Raw genomic sequence first — 18,215 nt, forward strand, 5'->3', positions numbered from 1 at the left:
GATCCGCACCTCAGCTCCCTGGGGCCAGCATCTTGTGCTTTCCCATCCTGAGTCCCTGCAGGGGGCCCCGTCTTCAGGGGGGCGCTGCAGGGGCTGAGGGCTTGGTGGCGGGCATCCTGTGTCCATCCTGAGCTCCGTCAGGGCTCACCGTTTGGGCGGCTGTAATGTGACGGCTCGATGGCTGCGACATCCTTTGCTTACTGATATGGCAGCAGCATTTTTTCATTGATACAGGTCACACATAGCAGCGGCCCCACAAGCCTGGTCACAGCTCCAAAATAGCCAGGTCCTCCCCTCCCTTTTAGGTTCTGGCTGGGGTCAGAGGCCAGGACACTGCATCCCTTCCAGACCACAGGTGTCCCTGGGCCCCAGGTTCAGTAGGGTGGCCAGCAGCCAGTTTACACCTTACTCTCAAAAATGGTCTGCTTTTCCTATAAAAGGGTTTCATCTTCAAGGAATTCATGGAAAAGACTCTGACAAGTACAGGCTTCTGGTAACTGACTATACTGCTGAACTGAATGAATAAGCATTTTCAGAACTCTAATGGAAAACTGATGAATTCATAAAAGTGCCAACAAAAGATCAAGATAAAAAAAAATTAATTACATGGGACTGAGTGAACTGATGAGGATGATTATAATTGTTGTGACTTTCTGTTTGAATAAAAAAAAAAAAATCCCCCCCCCCCCAAAAAAAGTTCTGCTTTGGGAGTTCCCTGGTGGTCCAGTGGTTAGGACTTGGTGCTTTCACTGCCATGGCCTGGGTTCAATCCCTGGTCCGGGAACTAAGATCCTGTTAGCCTAGCAGCGTGGCCAAAAGAAAAAAAAAGTTCTGCTTTGGTTAACAAATCACCAGACCAAACTACCTGCAGGGCATCCTCTGAGGAGCTGGCTAAGCCACAGGGGGGACCTTGTACCACTTTTTTTTTTTGCCCTTGCTCTGTGAAAGATTCACAAAGCCCAACATCCTTTGTTCTTGAAAATAAGTTGGTTTATTTTCTTTCCAAGTGTAAGAAGTTAGCACTTTTGCATCCAGATGGTAAAGGGGATTAAGAAAAAAGGGTGGGAAGGAAAGATTAAGGGGGAAGCAGGCAATGAAATCTAAACATTTAAAAAGCATTGGGGCTTAATTGCATATTGTTTCTCTTCCCCTAGGCAATTTCACATTTTCTTTTTACTGCATCTCCTTAATGTTTCACTAGGGAGTGAAATAAAATGGTTTGTAATTTACGGTTATTTTATCCTTACTTCTTTCTTTCTTTGTTTAGATTTTATTTGCAACAGATGACTTTTTTGCTCCTGCAGAAAACCTTATAAAGGTACTGTAAATTGGCCTCTGCAAAGTGCTGGGGTGGGGTGATCCACGAAGCCCTGTTAATTAAAATCTCCCCGTGTACTTGGGCTGGGAGTCACGTGATGCGAACCAGTGAATTAGCATATTAGAACAGCAGAAAAGTGTAGAAATCAGCCTCCACTCATGCTAAGACATGGCAGAGACAGACGGGGACCTGACACAGGAATTTGGGACCACTTCGCTCTACGGGGGAAATCACTGAGATCCTCCTGTATTTCTCTCTGCCCCACGTGGTGTTCATAATCTGTGATGGGAAGAAAAGTGGGGCAGATCTTGAATTTTTCTGAAAATGTTTTACCTGCCTAATTATAAGAATGTAGGACATGTTTATTAAAAAGAGAAAATGCTGATAAATATGGGGAAGAACTGGAACTGCTGGAACACTGCTACCCTGTCCCACCAGTGAGAGCAGCGAGAGTTCTCTCGCGAGGCATGATGGACGCAGGGGCCCGGCAGCGGGTGTGACTGCCGGCGGGTGGGGTGCGGGCTCTGGCCTGGTGATGTGCTTTCTGGCCACCTGGCCACTCTGGTGGCACAGCTGCTCCTTCTGGGCAGGACACGGCCAGGTCCAGAGCACGCTGAAGTCTGACCCTCTGAGGACACCTCGCATATGCTAACTTACCCGTCGGAGAAAATGATCATAAAATGAGGAACAGAGATGTTGATTAGCTTGCTCTAGGTCACACAGCCGTCACTGTCAGAGCTCTTACAATTTACCATACGTCTATCTTTGAAAAAATTGAAATGCATCCACACCTTGACTTTGCTATTCCACAGACTTACCTTATTTGCACAAGTACACGAAGATATGTAGAAAATATTCATTCCGGTGTTGCTTGAAGGGGAAAAAGCCAACCTCAGTGTCCACTAGTGGGGAACTAGTTAAAGAACCCTGGGGTCTTTCAGATATGGAATGATGTGGCCATCAGAACTTGAGCTGGCTGCCCACGCGCTGGGACAGAGGTCCAGGCAGGCCACGTGTGCAGGAGACATGCTGGAAAGGGTTCACGCCAACTGTGAGGCGGGGTGTCTGTGAGGAGCTGGGCTTGGGAAAGTTGGGGAGAGAATGGGCCTTATTTCCTATACTCCACTCTAGTGTATATACATGTATATATATATTCTCCCTCTATATACACACTTACATATATTCACACTTACAGACCACTTAAGATGTGTATGTATGTATATATATACATACACACACACACATTCTCTTATTTGAAAAAAAAGGATATTACAGATAAAGCTAAAGCCCCTTTCACCTCCAATTCAATGCCCATCGGCTCCTTCCCTTTGTAGAATGAACACTATGATAAGATTGGCATATTCTTCTAATATATTATGTGCTTTTATTTATTTTTTTATAAATTTATTTATTTTATTTATTTTATTTTTGCTGCACTGGGTCTTTGTTGCTGTGCGCGGGCTTTCTCTAGTTGCGGCGAGCGGGGGCTAATCTTTGTTGCGGTGTGCGGGCTTCTCATTGTGGTGGCTTCTCTCGTTGTGGAGCTCGGGCTCTAGGCACGTGGGCTTCAGTAGTTGTGGCACGCAGGCTCAGTAGTTGTGGCTCGTGGGCTCTAGAGCGCAGGCTCATTAGTTGTGGCCCACGGGCTTAGTTGCTCCGCGGCATGTGGGATCTTCCTGGACCAGGGCTCGAACCCGTGTCCCCTGCATTGGCAGGCGGATTCTTAACCACTAGCGCCGCCAGGGAAGCCCTATTATGTGCTGTTAAATACCTATATCCATATCCATGTATAGAAAATAGTACTGCCCTTTATTTTTAAAAGTATATACATATTATCGTAAAGCACTTACTGTTCTGCCAGCGCGCTTCTTCACTGGGTACCCGTGAGCCCCATCCACGCCGATGCACAGAGGTGGGGCTGTCCCTTACCCGCTGGGTGGTAACCCACCACAAGCCTGTCCTCCGTGGATGCGTGTTTAGGGCAGTTACTTTTTAACTATGGTAACCGTCCTTGTGCGGGTCTCTGCGTGTGTGCAGGCTTGTCCCTGGGACTGGCCTTTGGTTTTCTTTTCTTTTGAGACCGTACTCGTCACTGCAAGTCGAGTACCATACTGTCTTCTGCCAGCAGCTGTCAGGGAGCGTGACTGCGCCTTCCCTCGGGCCCCCGACCCATCTCAGTCACCGTGACAGCAGTAGCGGCACACCAGAGCTCAACTAAGCCCCCAAAAGCTTGAGGCCCAAGTGGCCTGGGGTTAAGGGGTGGTGTAGCCCCTCTTCTCGCGCTGGGTTCGGGACAGAGCTTCGCAATTCCTTACGAGCAGAGGAAGGGCTGGAGCATGCATGTTGAAGGTGTAATTGGATTGTAATAAAATTCAAAATTCCACCAAGTTTGATATCCTGATGCTGACAGATACTGGGCACCTCCCGTGTGCCAGGCACCACGGCACGCGCTTTCACGCTCAGGAGGAGACTGAGGCACGGGATGGCCGAGGGCTCCGTGCTGGGCCCTCGCCTGGGGGGCGAGGCTGTGGCCCGCTTGCTGGACCCTCCGTGGGAGCCCTGCCCAGGCCCCACTGGCTGTGCAAGGGGCTTCACAAGCGTTACTTCAACTTGGAAACAGTCTTGGAGGGATGTGCTCACCGCTGCTGTCCTCCGGTGAAGGGGTGGGACTCAGCCGTTTGTCTAAGGCTCCACGAGGGGCCGAGCTGAGCCTCCCCCGACCCCGCCCGCGGCTTCCGTGATGTCAGAGTGCTCGCTTTCACACGTGGCCACGGAGCAGCTTGGGGCGCCGGGCGCTGAGTGCTTAGCTGGACCCCAGCATCGAGCCTACTCTTCCTCTGACGTCGGCTGAATTCCTGGGTACATGGTCTTTTCGGGGTTGCTTTGGGAATCCTTTCTCGCTTTGCTCGACGGCCTTTTGGGAGGCACCTAGGTTGCAGTCGGGCATTGCACCAGTGACGGGGCTCGTGGAATGAATCCTATGTGGTCTTACCTTTTGCTGTCAGTGGCTAATTCTGTGAATGAAGGCCCACAGAGGAGTAGGACTTCTTTCTCTGAAGGCAATACAGAGATAAGGAGGCACCCGCTGATTTGGAGCGGGTTCCCTGGGCGTGAAGGTGGGGCAGATACCACCGCGCCTGCTAAGGTCTCGCCTAGAGCCCCTGTCTGCACTGCCCATCTGTCCCTTTAGCCTAGGCTCTCGCATGGATGTTAACGATCCCCTGCCACACGTCTTTGCTTTAGACGGACAGCCCAAGTTTTAAAGAACATGAGTGCACTGAGTTTGGGAAGTGGACGTCTGGATGGCAGACCAGAAGGAAAAGGATCCCAGGTAAGGTGATATTGACTCTGTTCGTTCACTCCTGCAAAGTTTAAAACCAGGGGCTGTTGGAAAGCAGTGTACGTTTGGGGTCGATTTTAACCTGGGGCCCTTGGAATGCTCTGTCGCCTCTGATGTCCCTTCTGACCATCAGGCTCTAAGAATTCAGGAGAGGTCGTGCGAGCCCTGGTCATCTGTGCAAACAGGAGGGTGTAAACACTTTGTTAGGAAAAGGAAAAGCTGACGAGGGCCGTGGATGAAGGACACTGAGCTGCGCAAACGTCATTTGGTGTGTGCGTTGCATGGTGTGTGCGTTGCATGGTGTGTGCGTTGCATGGTGTGTGCGTTGCATCTGGCTTCCACACCACTCTCTGAAGCAGGCGTTCTTGTCCCACCTGATTGCCATGGAAACAGCCTCATTCACTTAGCCCAGGTCACATCACTGGTAACGTAAACTGGGAATTGAGCCAAGATCCATCCTATCTTCTGTGTAACCTTAAGATGCTACTTTCACTCATTGCTACTCATCAATCAAAATACAGTTAAAGAAATGCCTGTAAAAGGAAACCAATCCAGCATTAGGCTAATAACTGGGTTTTTTGGCTACCATCTCAAGTATTACAGAAATATTGGCTATTTCTAATTTTCTATATTTCTGTGGTACTCCAGACCTTATGAGATTCTAATATGTCTGGACGTTTTAAGGTGGGCCTGTATCTGACTGCCAGAAACCAAGAACTACACAGCGACCCATTGATCAAGAGTTCTTAGACTTAGCTGATGCCAAGGAGGGCGTCCTGGCTGGGGCTGTAGGAAACCCCTGAAGCTCGAGATGGCAAAGAACACCATCTAAGAGACCCAGCTCGATACCGAGCGCCGGCCGAGCTAGACTGGGCGTTCCCTACACCAGAGTCACAGCTAAACTTTTTGTTTGTTTGTTTTGGCCGTGCAGCTCGTGGGATCTTAGTTCCCAGAACAGGGACCGAACCCGGGCCCTCAGCAGTGAAAGCGCGGAGTCTTAACCACTGGACCGCCAGGGAATTCCCACAGCTAAACATTTTGGAAGCCAATCTCGTCCTTGATTCGCAGTTGAAGACCTGAGACTCAGAGAGGTCGATTTGCCAAAGACACACACAACTCAGGAAATGATGAGTTTGGAATCAGAATTGCTCTCAGAATCCAAGGCCTGTTCATGTTCTGGTCCGATGAGAGTTGAGGATTCACGTGGGGAACGGTGGTCATGTACGGCCATGTCAGGAGAGATCTTGAGGTCACGGGCAAGAATGAACCCACACGCGTCTTTCTGTGATGCGAGGAGCGCGTTTCTGGTGTTTTGTTTTCGTTGTCGTTTTGCTCAATCATGTGCTTCGTCTGCCGAATTCAGTCTAAGGCGGGCGCTGCTGTTGTTTACGTCTCCAGGTCACGACGGGTGTATCATCCAGCTGGGAGTACAGGGGGTCATCCGGGTGTATCATCCAGCTGGGAGTACAGGGGGTCATCCGGGGCTTCGATGTGGACACTTCTCACTTCACACGAGGAGATCATGCTCCTCGAGTGTCGATTCAAGCAGCAAACTTTGAAGAAGGTGCCTTGGGAACCAGTGGCCCTACCCCAGGAAGGAGCATCGTGGGGTGGTGAGGCCCCTCTGTCCCCGCCCGCACACTTCCCACCCAGACAGGCTCAGCAACTTGTCTAGAGGCCCCTTTATTGCCACGGGAGCTTTACCGTGAGATTCCCACTCAAGTGCTCTGTGATTTTTGATTTTTAGCTTAACAGTGTTCTTCAACCCGACTTAGATTTCATTATTCCCACGCTCTGCAAGCCACCCCTCCCCACCCCATGGCGCCCCTGCACATCACCGTGAGGTTTGGTGAGCAGGTTGCTGGGGCAGGTGGCAGGGGTGGGCTGCCCGGACCTCCCGGACGATGTGAAGCCGGGTCTGAGCCACCTGTGCGGCCAGCGTACCTGCCCCTCTTTTGGCTGCCCTGGTCTGCGTAATGACATGGCAGCCATGGGCTTTCCAGAAAGGGTTCCTTTCCACATCCTGGAATGCTGGGCCATGTGACTCGTAAGGCTCTTTAATTGGCATCCTCCGAGGTTGGTCCCAGAGTTAATTTTTTGGAAACGTGTACCATTAAGTGCATGTCTATACATGTACTTGGGAAAGAGAAATCATGTCAGTTAGCAAACGTATTTTGGAAGCACTCTGTGCACAGCACTGTACGAGGCTCCGTGGACATGAATGGGCTCACCTCCTGGAAGGCAGCTGGGGAACCCGAAAAGTCACATGATGATAGGAGGGCTGCTCCTTTACAAGCAGGAATGACTAGCAGACAATGACTAAGGTGCCTCCAGCAAGCCCTTCAACTGTCCACCAGTGCTTCTATTTCTGAATCGCCCACGTATCAATTCTAAGGATGCCTTTGGGGGAAGTAGTGTTTCTGGAACTGACTTAACAATATTCCAAAACTTTACTAATCAAGCTTTCTGAAAACTCTAGTCATGTGATAAATTTGTTGAAGTTTGACTGAACTTGGAAGCGATATTTATTATTTAATGAGCAGACGTACCACCAGATGTTCTGCACCCCTTTTTGAAGTTACCATAGGTAATTTAAATACTGAGGAACTTTAACATGTGTGTCTGTTACTTTGATCATCTGATACTTTGACTTAAGAAACGATGTCTTTAGTGACCACACAACCCACTAAGAGGGTATATATATTCTCTTCGATTTTGAACACAAACTGTAACCCTAACGGTCACTCTAACTTCAGATAAACAACCAGAAATCCCACAACGAGAAGTCAGGACATGAGCCACAGCCAGCCCTGAGGAGTCTGAAGTCATTGCTGAGGTATGTCTCCCCAAGGAACGCGGTCTTGTCACGGGCTGTTAGGACAGCAAGGGAGCAGCCCTCCTCGCCCGGCCATGCACTCAACCTGGCACAGCTCGTGCATGTGTACTTGCCCTGTGTGACCCTGAAGATGTTTCTGGAGAGGTTTGTGCAACCCCTGTACCACGGCCCATGCGAGGTCTAGGGCACTGCTTCCCACAGGGCGGTCTGCTTGCAGGGACCCCGCTGCAGAATGATGCCCGACGAGGTAAATACAGAAATTGACGCCTTAAATACTTTTGATAGCCATTGGACAAAGTAACTTTATGCCTGATGAATTTAATAAACAATTTGGCTTGTGTTTCGGTACATTCTTGTTTTTCCAAGTTTGTCTAGTAATTAGTTTATATTGTGTTTTACAAAAGCGTTGATCCAGCGCTGGCTGGGAAATACATAATGGCAACAACAAATGGGCCCTTCCAGTTGAGGAGCACTGATCTCGGGAAACTGCTGCAAGCTTCAGGTTGACGCATTTACGCCATGGTCCATGGGAAGAGCCCGGGTTTCATGTGAACATTCACATCACGTTCCGGCTGCTTCTTTCTGTGAGCCCTCAAGGTGAAGGCATTCGGAGGCTCTTTCCCAGCCCTCCCGCTCCATCCCCTTTCACCACCACCCAGTGGCTATTTTTTTTAAAAAATTAATTAATTAATTTATTTATTTTTGGCTGTGTTGGGTCTTCGTTTCTGTGCGAGGGCTTTCTCTAGTTGTGGCGAGCGGGGGCCACTCTTCATCGCGGTGCGCGGGCCTCTCACTGTCGCGGCCTCTCTTGTTGCGGAGCACAGGCTCCAGACGCGCAGGCTCAGTAGTTGTGGCACACGGGCCCAGTTGCTCCGCGGCATGTGGGATCTTCCCAGACCAGGGCTCGAACCCGTGTCCCCTGCATTGGCAGGCAGATTCTCAACCACTGCTCTACCAGGGAAGCCCCCCAGTGGCTATTTTGATCAGGGTGAAAAAAAAAAGCAGGCCTTTATTCTGTTTATTACAACTGAGACTTGATCTTTATTAGTATTTTTATTAAAGTGTTCCATTAGGCATCCATCATTAATTTTTATTCCAAAATGTCCTGCCCTGTAAGCCCCACACGGGCATTAGAATGAGAGAATTTATTGTTGCCTAGAGCCATTACTAACATTTTTATATTTACTGCTAGCTGAAGTCCAACGACTGGAATTGTTTGGTTCCCATGACAGAGCTTAAACCGGGAAATCCTGCTTCCAGCCACAGTTGTTTTCCTGTCAACTCCCGGCAGAGGTGAGGTCACATACGACTCAACCTTTCCCTGGTAAATATGATGTGGACCCCTCTCCAGCGCTGTGGCTTCTTTAGCTAATGTTGGCAGGTTTTAAAAATACAAAATGAAGTCACCCTTTCCTTCTTGCTCTAGCATTTTAGGGTTAAAATTTGCCCTTTTAGTGAGCTAGGAAATTCTTGTCTTAGCGTCCCCGTCCATAGGAAGTTAGGAAAAACTATCAATTAAATTAGGGTGTGATAGAACTAAGTTGTATTGGGTTAGATATCTCCTAACAACTTATATTTCACAGGTATATTAGCAGCTGAAGTGCTGTGTACAAATAACCCTCATTTTATTTAACAGCTTTATTGTAATTCACATAACATGCAATTCACCCATTTAAGTGTACGATTTAAAGTCTATGTAAATGATATATACGTGCAACCACCACTGCAGTCAACTTTAGAACAGTTTTTATCACCTCAGAAAGAAATCTGATATTCTTGAGCTATCAACCTTCATCTCCCCCAGCCCTAAGCAACCACTAAGCTACTTTCTGTCTCAATACATTTGACTACTCTGGACATTTCATATAAATGGTCTTTTGTGACTGTCTTCTTTTACTTAGCATAATGTTTCCAAGGCTCATCCATGTTTTAGCATGTGTCAGTACTTTATTCCTTTTTGTGGCCGAAAAATGTTCCGTTGTATGGATAGACACAGTGTTTATTCATTCATCAGCTGATAGACATTTGGGTTGTTTCCACCTGTTGAATACTTATGAATAATGCTGGTAACATTCCTGTACAAGTTTTTGTGTGGACATATGGTTTGCATTTGGGTATACACCTAGGATTGGAATTACTGGATCATATAATAACTCTGTTTTTAACTGTTTGAGGAATTATCAGACTGTTTTCCAAAATGGCTACACCATTTTACATTCCCACTAGCATTGTATGAGGCTTCCAATTTCTCCACATCCTCCCAACACTTGTTATTTTCTGAATGTTTGATTACAGCCATCCTACAGGATGTGAAGTGGTATCTCACTGTGGTTTTGATTTGCATTTCCCTCATGACTAATTACGATGAACATCTTTTCAGTTGCTTACCTGGCCATTTGCATATTTCTTTGGAAAAATGTTTATTCAGATCTTTTGCCCATTCTTAAATTGGGTAAAAATCCAATGTTATTATTTTATTACTAGTCTTTTATTACTGAGTTGAAGAGTTTTTCGTATATTCTAGGTACAAACCCTTTATCAGATATATACTTGCAGATACTTTCTCCCCTTCTGTGGGTGTCTTTTCACTTTCTCTAGAATGTCTCTCGAAGCACAGCCGTTCTCAATTTTGATGAAGTTCCACTATGTGTTTCCGTTGCTCATGCTTTTGGAGTCATACCTAGAAAATCATTGCCAAATCCGAGGTCATGAATTATCCCTAGATTTTTTTCTAAGAGATTTATCATTTTAGCTCTTAGATTTAGGTTTTTGATCAATTTTGAATTAATTCTTGTATATGGTGTAAGGTAAGGTTTCAACTTCATTCTTTTGCATGTGGATATCAGTTGTCCAAGAACCATTTTTTTTGGAAAAGACTCTTCTTTCCCAGTTGAATGATTTTGGCACACTTGTGAAAGACTAGTTGACCCATACATACATGGGTTTATTTCTGGACTCTCAATATTATGTGTTTATCTTTATGCCAGTCCCACACTGTTTCGACTAATGTTGCTTTGTAGTAAGTTTGGAAGTCAGAAAGTTCGTCTTCCAAATTTGTTCTTTTGGAAGATTGTTTTGGTTATTTGGAGTCCTTTGCAATTCCATACGCAATTCTGTATTTCAGAATCAGCTTGTGAATTTCTACAAAGAAGCCAGCTGGGATTCTCATAGAGATTGCATTGGATCTGTAGATCAATTTGGGGAGTATTGCCATCTTAAAAATACTAACTCTTCCAATCCACGAACATGTGATGTTTTCCCATTTGTTTACATTTCCTTAATTACTTTCAACAACATTTTGTAGTTTTCAAAGTATACATTTTGCACTTCTTTGTTAAATTAACTCCTACATCTTTTATTCTTTCTGAATACTATTGTAAATGGAATTGTTTTCTTAATTTCATTTTTGGATTGCTCATCATAAGTGTATAGAAATACAATTGATTTTCGAATATTAATCTTATGTCCTATGACTCTGCTGAACTTGTTTATTAGTACTAATGGATTTTTAGTGGAATCCTTAGGATTTCTATAGACAAGATCATATTATCTGTTAATAGAGATAGTTTTACTTCTCCCTTTCCAATATGCATGCCAGCTTCCTTCCTTCCTTCCTTCTTTCCTTCCTTTCTTCCCCCTCCTCTCTCTCTCTCTGTGTTTCTTAAAACCTCCAGTGCAAAGTTGAAAAGAAGTGGCAAGAGCAGAGTCCTTGCCTTTTTCCTGATCTTGGAGGGAAATCATTCAGTCTTTCACAATTAAATATGTTGTTACCTGTGGGTTTCACAGATGCCCCTTATTAGATTATGAAAGTTCCCTTCTACTCCTTCTTTGTTGAGTGTGTTTATCATGAAAGGGTGTTGGATTTTGTTAAATACTTTTTGTCTATGAGATTATCATATGGCTGAATAAAATGTCTTTTATTCTGTTAGTACAGTGTATTACATTAATTGATCTTCAGATGTTAAACTTGCATTCCTGGGATAAATCCCACTTGGTCATGGTGTATACTTTTTTGTAATGTGTTGCTGGATTTGGTTTGCTAGTGTTTTGTTGAGGATTTCCATGTCCCTGTTCATAAGAGCTATTTGCCTGTAGTTTTCTTTTCTTGTGATATCTTTGTCTGGTTTCAGTATCAGGGTAATACTGGCCTCATGAAATGAGTTGGGAAGTGTTCCCTCCTGTTTTATATTTTGGGAAGATTTTGTAAAGAATTGATATATATTTTTTGTTTACTAATTCAATCTATTTACTTGACATTGGTCTATTCAGATTGTCTGTTCTTGAGTCATTTTCAGTAGTTTGTGTCTTGTGAGAATTTGTGAATTTCATCTAAGTTATCTGATTTATTGGTATATAATTCCTCTTTTGTAATTCTTACTTCTGTAGGTCAGTAGTAATGTCCTCTCTTACATTTCTGATTTTAATAATTTGAGTCTTTTCTTTTTTCTTAGTCAATCTACCTAAACGTTTGTTAATCTTTTCAAAGAACTGGATTTCAGTTTCATTGATACTCTCTATTTCATTAATTTCTACTCTAATCTTTATTATTTCCTTCCTTCTGCTTGCTCTAGGTTTAGTTTGCTTTTTTTCCCAGTGTCCCAAGGTGAAGGTTCTAATTTTTTAATATGGGTATTTATAGCTATAAATTTCCCTTCAATCACTGCTTATTGGACACCATAAGTTCTGGCATGTTGTATCTTCATTTTCATTCATCTAAAAGTATTTTCTATTTTACTTTTTGATTTCTTCTTTGACCCAATGGTTTAGAGTGTGTTGTTTACTTTTCACATATTTGTGAGTTTTCCAAATTTCATTCTGATTTCTAATTTCATTTCATTGTGATTGGAGAACACACTTTGTATTATTTCAACCCATTTGTTTATAACCACATATATGGCCTATTTTGGAGGATGTTCCATGTGTACTTGAGAAGAATGTATATTATGCTGTTGTTGGGTGAAGTGTTTTATAAGTCAACTAGGTATAGTTGGTTTATAGTGTTGTTCTATTTCCCTGTTGATCTTTTTTCTAGTTTTTCTATCCGTTATTTAAAGTGGAGTACTGAAGTCTCCAACTATTATTGTTGAGTTGTCTATTTCTCCTTTCATTTCTGTCAGTTTGTTTCCTTTATGATTTGGGTATATGTTATTAGGTGCATATATGTTTATAATCATTATAGTTGCCTGAAGGATTGACCCTTTCATCATTATAAAATGTTCCTCTTTATCTCTAGTAACATGTTTTGTTGTTGTTGTTTTAAAGTCTATTTTGTCTGTTATCAGTAAAGCCACTCCAGTTTGTTTGTGGTTGCTTTTTGCATGATCTAATTTTTCCACCCTATTACTTTCAATATATTTGTATCTTTGAATAGATAGTGTGTCTCCTGTAGGCAGTATATAGTTTTGTTTTTCCATGCAGTTGGACTATTTCTGCCTTTTGATTGTTTAATACATATTTTGTTATTGTTTGTTATTATATAGTTGGAGTTACATCTACCATTTAACTTTTTGCTTTCTGTGTCTCATGTCTTTTTTTATTCCTCTTTTCCTCCTTTACTGCTCTTTTGATTTAACTGAATTTTTATAAACAGCATTTTAATTTATTTAGTAATTTTTCCCACTATTTTATTTTTACTTTCTTTCAGAAACATTACTCTTATATAGCTCTATTTCCATTCCCCCCTTTGGTGGCATTGTTGTTTTACAAAGCACACCTATAAATGTTACAAACCCAACAATACACTATTACAATTATTTACTTAATTTTATGTCTTATGAAGAAGCTGAGAGAAGAAAGGACAGCAAGTTTATTTACATTTACTTAAGGTTTGTTATATTCACCTCCCTATTTATCATTTCTGGTTGTCTTCACTTGTTCCTGTGGATTTAAGTTACCATATGTAGTCATTTTCTTTAGCCCAATACAGCTGCGCTCCCAACAACCTCCTTTGTGCAGTTACTGGTAAATACATTACACATAGATCACATTTTTATTTATCAAAAGCCCAACATACAGTATATACATATTATTTTATACTATTGTTTTTTAAATCAGTTAACAGAAGAAGGGACAGGAGCCGTGTATTTATACTGTCTCTTATAATAATTATATAATCACCTTTACAGGTGCTCTTTGCTTTTTCATGTTTAGCTGCTGGCCGTGTTACTTTAGTGAAGTCAATTTCACCCTTACAGTGTGAAGCTTCTGGTGCTGCCCCTTGGGGGGCACAACCCTGGGGATGCCCACAGTGACCCTGAGATGACAGTTTGGGCGGAGCTCTCTTTGACTATCTCTTTCCTTAACCACATTCACAGTTAGCTCCACTAATTGCCATCCGATTGCTCTATTCTTTCAACAATGCCCTGGGCATAAATTGCTCCACATACATAGTTTTTGAGGTCAGTGTTTGAGATTTGTTCTGATCTCAGAAAGGCTTCTTTGAGCTCTTTCCCTGTTCTTTCCAGCCAACTGTCTCGCTTACAGTTTGTACTGCAGTTTTATAGTTATATATATATATATATATATATCTGATGAATGTATTAGTCTCAGTCTCCTCTTATAGCTTTTCACCATCACCGCCACTGTTTTTGAGAGCACCCTTAGGCTTGAACTTCTCCATACTCTGTTGCATGTGAAGCCCATTTACTGGGAAGAGATTTGGAGCTCTCTGTTCTAGGACCCGCTTCTCCCTGATCTCTGAGCCCTGGCTCTGGAGCTGGGGGTGGGGACAATGGTGCACTTCTCTCTGACTGACAGCCGTGCTTTAGGAGCTGGGTGCTCAGTGGAGGGGGGCAGTAGCCTCAGGTCTTCTTGGCTTGTCTCTCTCAATGTGGACCCCCTGCCTTGTGAACTGAGACACAGGCGATCATGGCCCTAGTATCTCAGTGGGGCTGTGTGCAGGGTAGAGCCCTGTCTCCTGAGTGGGGGCTGGGTGGGAGGAAGGTGCCCCCTCTTCTCAGCCACACTCACCTGGAACTTAGCCTCACAACAGGCAGATGGGGCAGAATGAGAACCCTCCTGGGAAGAAAGCCCCCAGCTGAGATCTGGGGACCAGCCCTGCGTTCGTGGCTGCACCTGTGTGGAGGGGAGACTCCACCTCATTGTAGTGGGAGGAGGGAGTGAAGGTGCTGGCCTGGTTCACATACCACAGACTCTCCCTGGTCTTGCTGAGTTTTAGTAGATTTTTGGAATAAATGTGGCTTCATTTTCTGTGTGCCCTTAGGACTATTCCCAGAGACTTTAAGTGGTTGCTTTTCTCCTAATTTTCACGAGCTTCCCTGGGGAATGGGTCAGCAGAGATCCATGTGCCATCATGCTAGAAGTGGATCTCTTGACCTCATTTTAGATGCAATGTGTTTCTGGTTATCATGCTTTAAAGTAAGACACCAACATGTACAGACTTGAACATGTTTAGTGATATTGATTGCTCCTGGAAACCATCTGTTCTAAAATCAATGGAAGCAACTGAAAGAGCCAAGCCAACAGGAGAGATTTAGGACTTTTCATATTTGCTAATTCAACAAACACTTATGGTATAGCTGTGTTGAGCTAGCGGCTAAGCACTGGCTGTATAATCACTTCCCAGATGATGAGTAAGGCAGAGGCAACAGAACGCAAGCTTCCTGAAGACAGGGGTCATGTGTCTGGGTTGTCCTTTGCTCACGCCCACTTCCTAGCACAGGCTGGGGGGACAGAGTAGATGCTCAGTAGCCATTTGTTGTTAAGACTGAATTGACAGGGTCCTTGCCCTTACAAAGTGAACCCAGGTGGGAGATGCACAAGAAAAATCCTGCAAAAACAGTGATAAGTGTCACAACAAAAGCACTCAGTAGAGCCCTGAGAAGTTTCTATTTGGCAATTTTTGATAACTGAAATAGCAACTTCGTACGTTCAACCCAGTGTGTACAGAGTTTAGGAGTTGAGGGAGGGTCTGAAAGGTATCGGGTGGGAGCCCTGCTTTGTGGGATTGGTCCTTGAAGTTTCCTGCACACATTAAATCTCGTTCTTGACTGGCAGCCTCAGCGGATAGAAGGTGAGGGGTGGGCATGTCTGTATGCCGATTTCTCCTCCCCATCTCCCCCACTGCACCGTTAACTGCTCCATGAGGATTCTACCTGGATCCAAGTTTAAAAGGGAGAGGAAGCAGTAGGAGACCCCAATGGGACACCTGGGGTGGGAATGGGGTTGCTTTATTGAGGCTCCCTCAAAGTACCAAGAGGCATATCTAATATTCCACGACAGTTTTGATAAAAGTGAGGCTGGATATTAATTCTGTAAAGAAGAACCTCATTTTTTTAAAATGTAAAACCAGCTTTACGTTAACAGACATTAACATTCTATACCATTAAAGCAGATCATAATGTTCAATGAACCAGAATAGTGTTGTGAATTACTCTCGCTAGTATATTTTCTTGGGTTTTATGCCAACACAGTCTGGTTTCATCTACTGTAAATATCAAGACTTCCACTGTTCTACTGAAATTTTTTCAGATCACTCAATTTCACCAAATTTCTCATGTACAAATGTATAGGGCTGGCTTCGGCAGAATACTCTGATGAATGATTTCGAGCTTCTATATAAAAAAGCTTGGCTTCCACCTTCTAGGAAATAAACAAATAAAAAGCATTCATTTTATTAGAATCAGATAATGTGAATGGATCTTGGTAGCTATTTTCTGCTCTGCAGACCTAATCTCAGGCTGCTGTGGTTCTCAGCAGCTATTTGATTTTAAGAATATTGGCTTTAGTATTCTCAATCGCATTGCAAAGCAATGTGCTGTAAAAATAAAAATGTAAGGCTCTCATGTGAGTCGGTGTAGGATTTAGCAATGCTGATTTCTGGCACCAAACATTCATCTGTGGTGAACTTCCCAATTGCTTTTTGGCCTTCCTGGAGTTATTAGTTCAACAACAACAAAACAATGCAAGCACCTACTATGCGCCATACAAAAAGCATACAAGACAGGGAGCTATTCTGGCCTTCAGAGATTTTATATTCTGGTGTTGGGAGACTGTTATTATCAGGGACTTAAATTAAGAACAAGATCATTTCAGACTGTGATTAGAACAACAGAGTAAGTAAGCAGGGGAGATGATAAAATTAACCTGCGGAATCAGACAGAGGCCGTTGGGGGGTGGGAAGGAGATAATTCTAGAGAGAGGGAAAGCCTTTCTGAGACCACGACACAAAAGCTGAGGCCTAAGAACGGCAAGCAGTCTTTTGGGGAGCTGGAAAAGTTGTCCTAGGACAAGGGGATGGCAAGTGCAAAGGCCCTGGGGCAGAGGGTTTGGTGTATTTGAGAACCAGAGCAGGCGGGTGTGGAGAGCTCTGTAGTTTATGATCTGCAAACCACCACTTTTCCAAGTAGGAATAACTAAACTTTCCTCTCCTTTTCAGATGGCAGAATTGCACGTCTTAGGGTATATGGTACTGGACAAAAAGACTAGACTGCCAGTGACCCTAAAGAACCATTAGACCTGGTGACCATCATTTATGGGGGTGCCTGTGTAGGATTTAGCAATGCACATTTTGGGCACCCAAACAATATAAGAGGTGAGGTGATGCTGTAGGAGCTGGCTTTTACTTGGGACATCTGGGCGCCACATTAAACACCCCAATACAGTCTGAATTACTTAAGAGCAAGGGGCCATCTCCAAGCATGAGAGTGGATGAGATCCATCATCCATATATAGGATTTCATGCCTTTATGACGCGACATAAATCAATAGCAATTTTCCTTCCTAACTTTGGCTTAAGCAGTTGCTATAAAAGGAAAAGTAAAATTTACTAACCCTATGGTTGTATGTGAATGTACTGAAACATTAACTTTAATGAAAATAATGTATGTAGCAATGCTCGGGTGCATGGGATCTGCAATTAATCACACCAATGCATTCATTCTCACATTTAAAATAAAATGGGATGATCCTGTGATATCCCATTAAACGTTGTTTTTGGTAGGAGTCGGCATGGCAAAGTCTATGGCGGACGGTTGGGAAACAGCACAAAGGCCGGACAGGCCACCGATACTGGAGGTGAGAAGCGAAAACACCATGGCCTAATGCTTCCTAAAAAGTAAAGGGTTTTTTCATTTGATGTAAAGGAAACTCTTATTTTAGAAACCTCTTAGGCATTTTTCTAAATACTTATTACGTCTCCACGTTTTCCAACTTCCCTACTGTTTCATTATAATATCAGGGCCAGACTAAAGACCCAGAAGGCCAAACTTGCTGCTTAATGCTGGCTGTTCTAATGCATTGTTGGAATTATCCCTCTGTTTTTTTTCAGTAAGGAAAGAAGAATATCTACAATTTAATGATACAAAACCCACGAATAAATTTGTTGGCTGATCTGGAGAAAAAAACACCATTTCATCATTTCTAATATCTGTGTATCCCTGGGTGAGACCACTTGTGTGAACCTGTGACAGGGGGCTCTAGAGACAGCCCAGCTGTTTAATTTGGCCAGTAACTGACCTGAGGTAAGGCAGTAAACAAGGAAAGGAAACACAAGACCTTTCAACGTGTAAATCTCACTGCAAACATAATCGTAAACACCCCTTTCTTGGGTTAGTTTTTGTGTCACCCAATGCTTCAGATGTAAATAAACTCTCCTCGCTAGAAACTAGTGTTTGGAGGCAGGTCACATATTGGTATAGTTTTGACCAAAAACATGTCTACTTTGAAAGGTCAAAACAAACTGACCACAGGATTATGGGCTG

At 43.8% G+C, this 18,215-nt stretch overlaps 1 protein-coding gene across 1 annotated transcript in view; it reads left to right on the top strand.

The window, feature by feature from the left end:
* The window catches only part of ALLC (allantoicase), a 136,602-nt gene that overhangs the window by 1,066 nt on the left and 117,321 nt on the right, over positions 1-18,215 (top strand). The window contains 8 exon segments of the mRNA XM_061168662.1: positions 1,268-1,318; positions 4,562-4,649; positions 6,057-6,094; positions 6,129-6,222; positions 7,415-7,494; positions 8,687-8,811; positions 16,884-17,047; positions 17,456-17,529. Coding sequence (XP_061024645.1) covers positions 1,268-1,318; positions 4,562-4,649; positions 6,057-6,094; positions 6,129-6,222; positions 7,415-7,494; positions 8,687-8,811; positions 16,884-17,047; positions 17,456-17,529 — 714 coding nt within the window.

This window comes from Eubalaena glacialis, chromosome 14 (genome assembly GCF_028564815.1).
Source record: "Eubalaena glacialis isolate mEubGla1 chromosome 14, mEubGla1.1.hap2.+ XY, whole genome shotgun sequence".
NCBI classification, from domain to species: Eukaryota; Metazoa; Chordata; class Mammalia; order Artiodactyla; family Balaenidae; genus Eubalaena; species Eubalaena glacialis.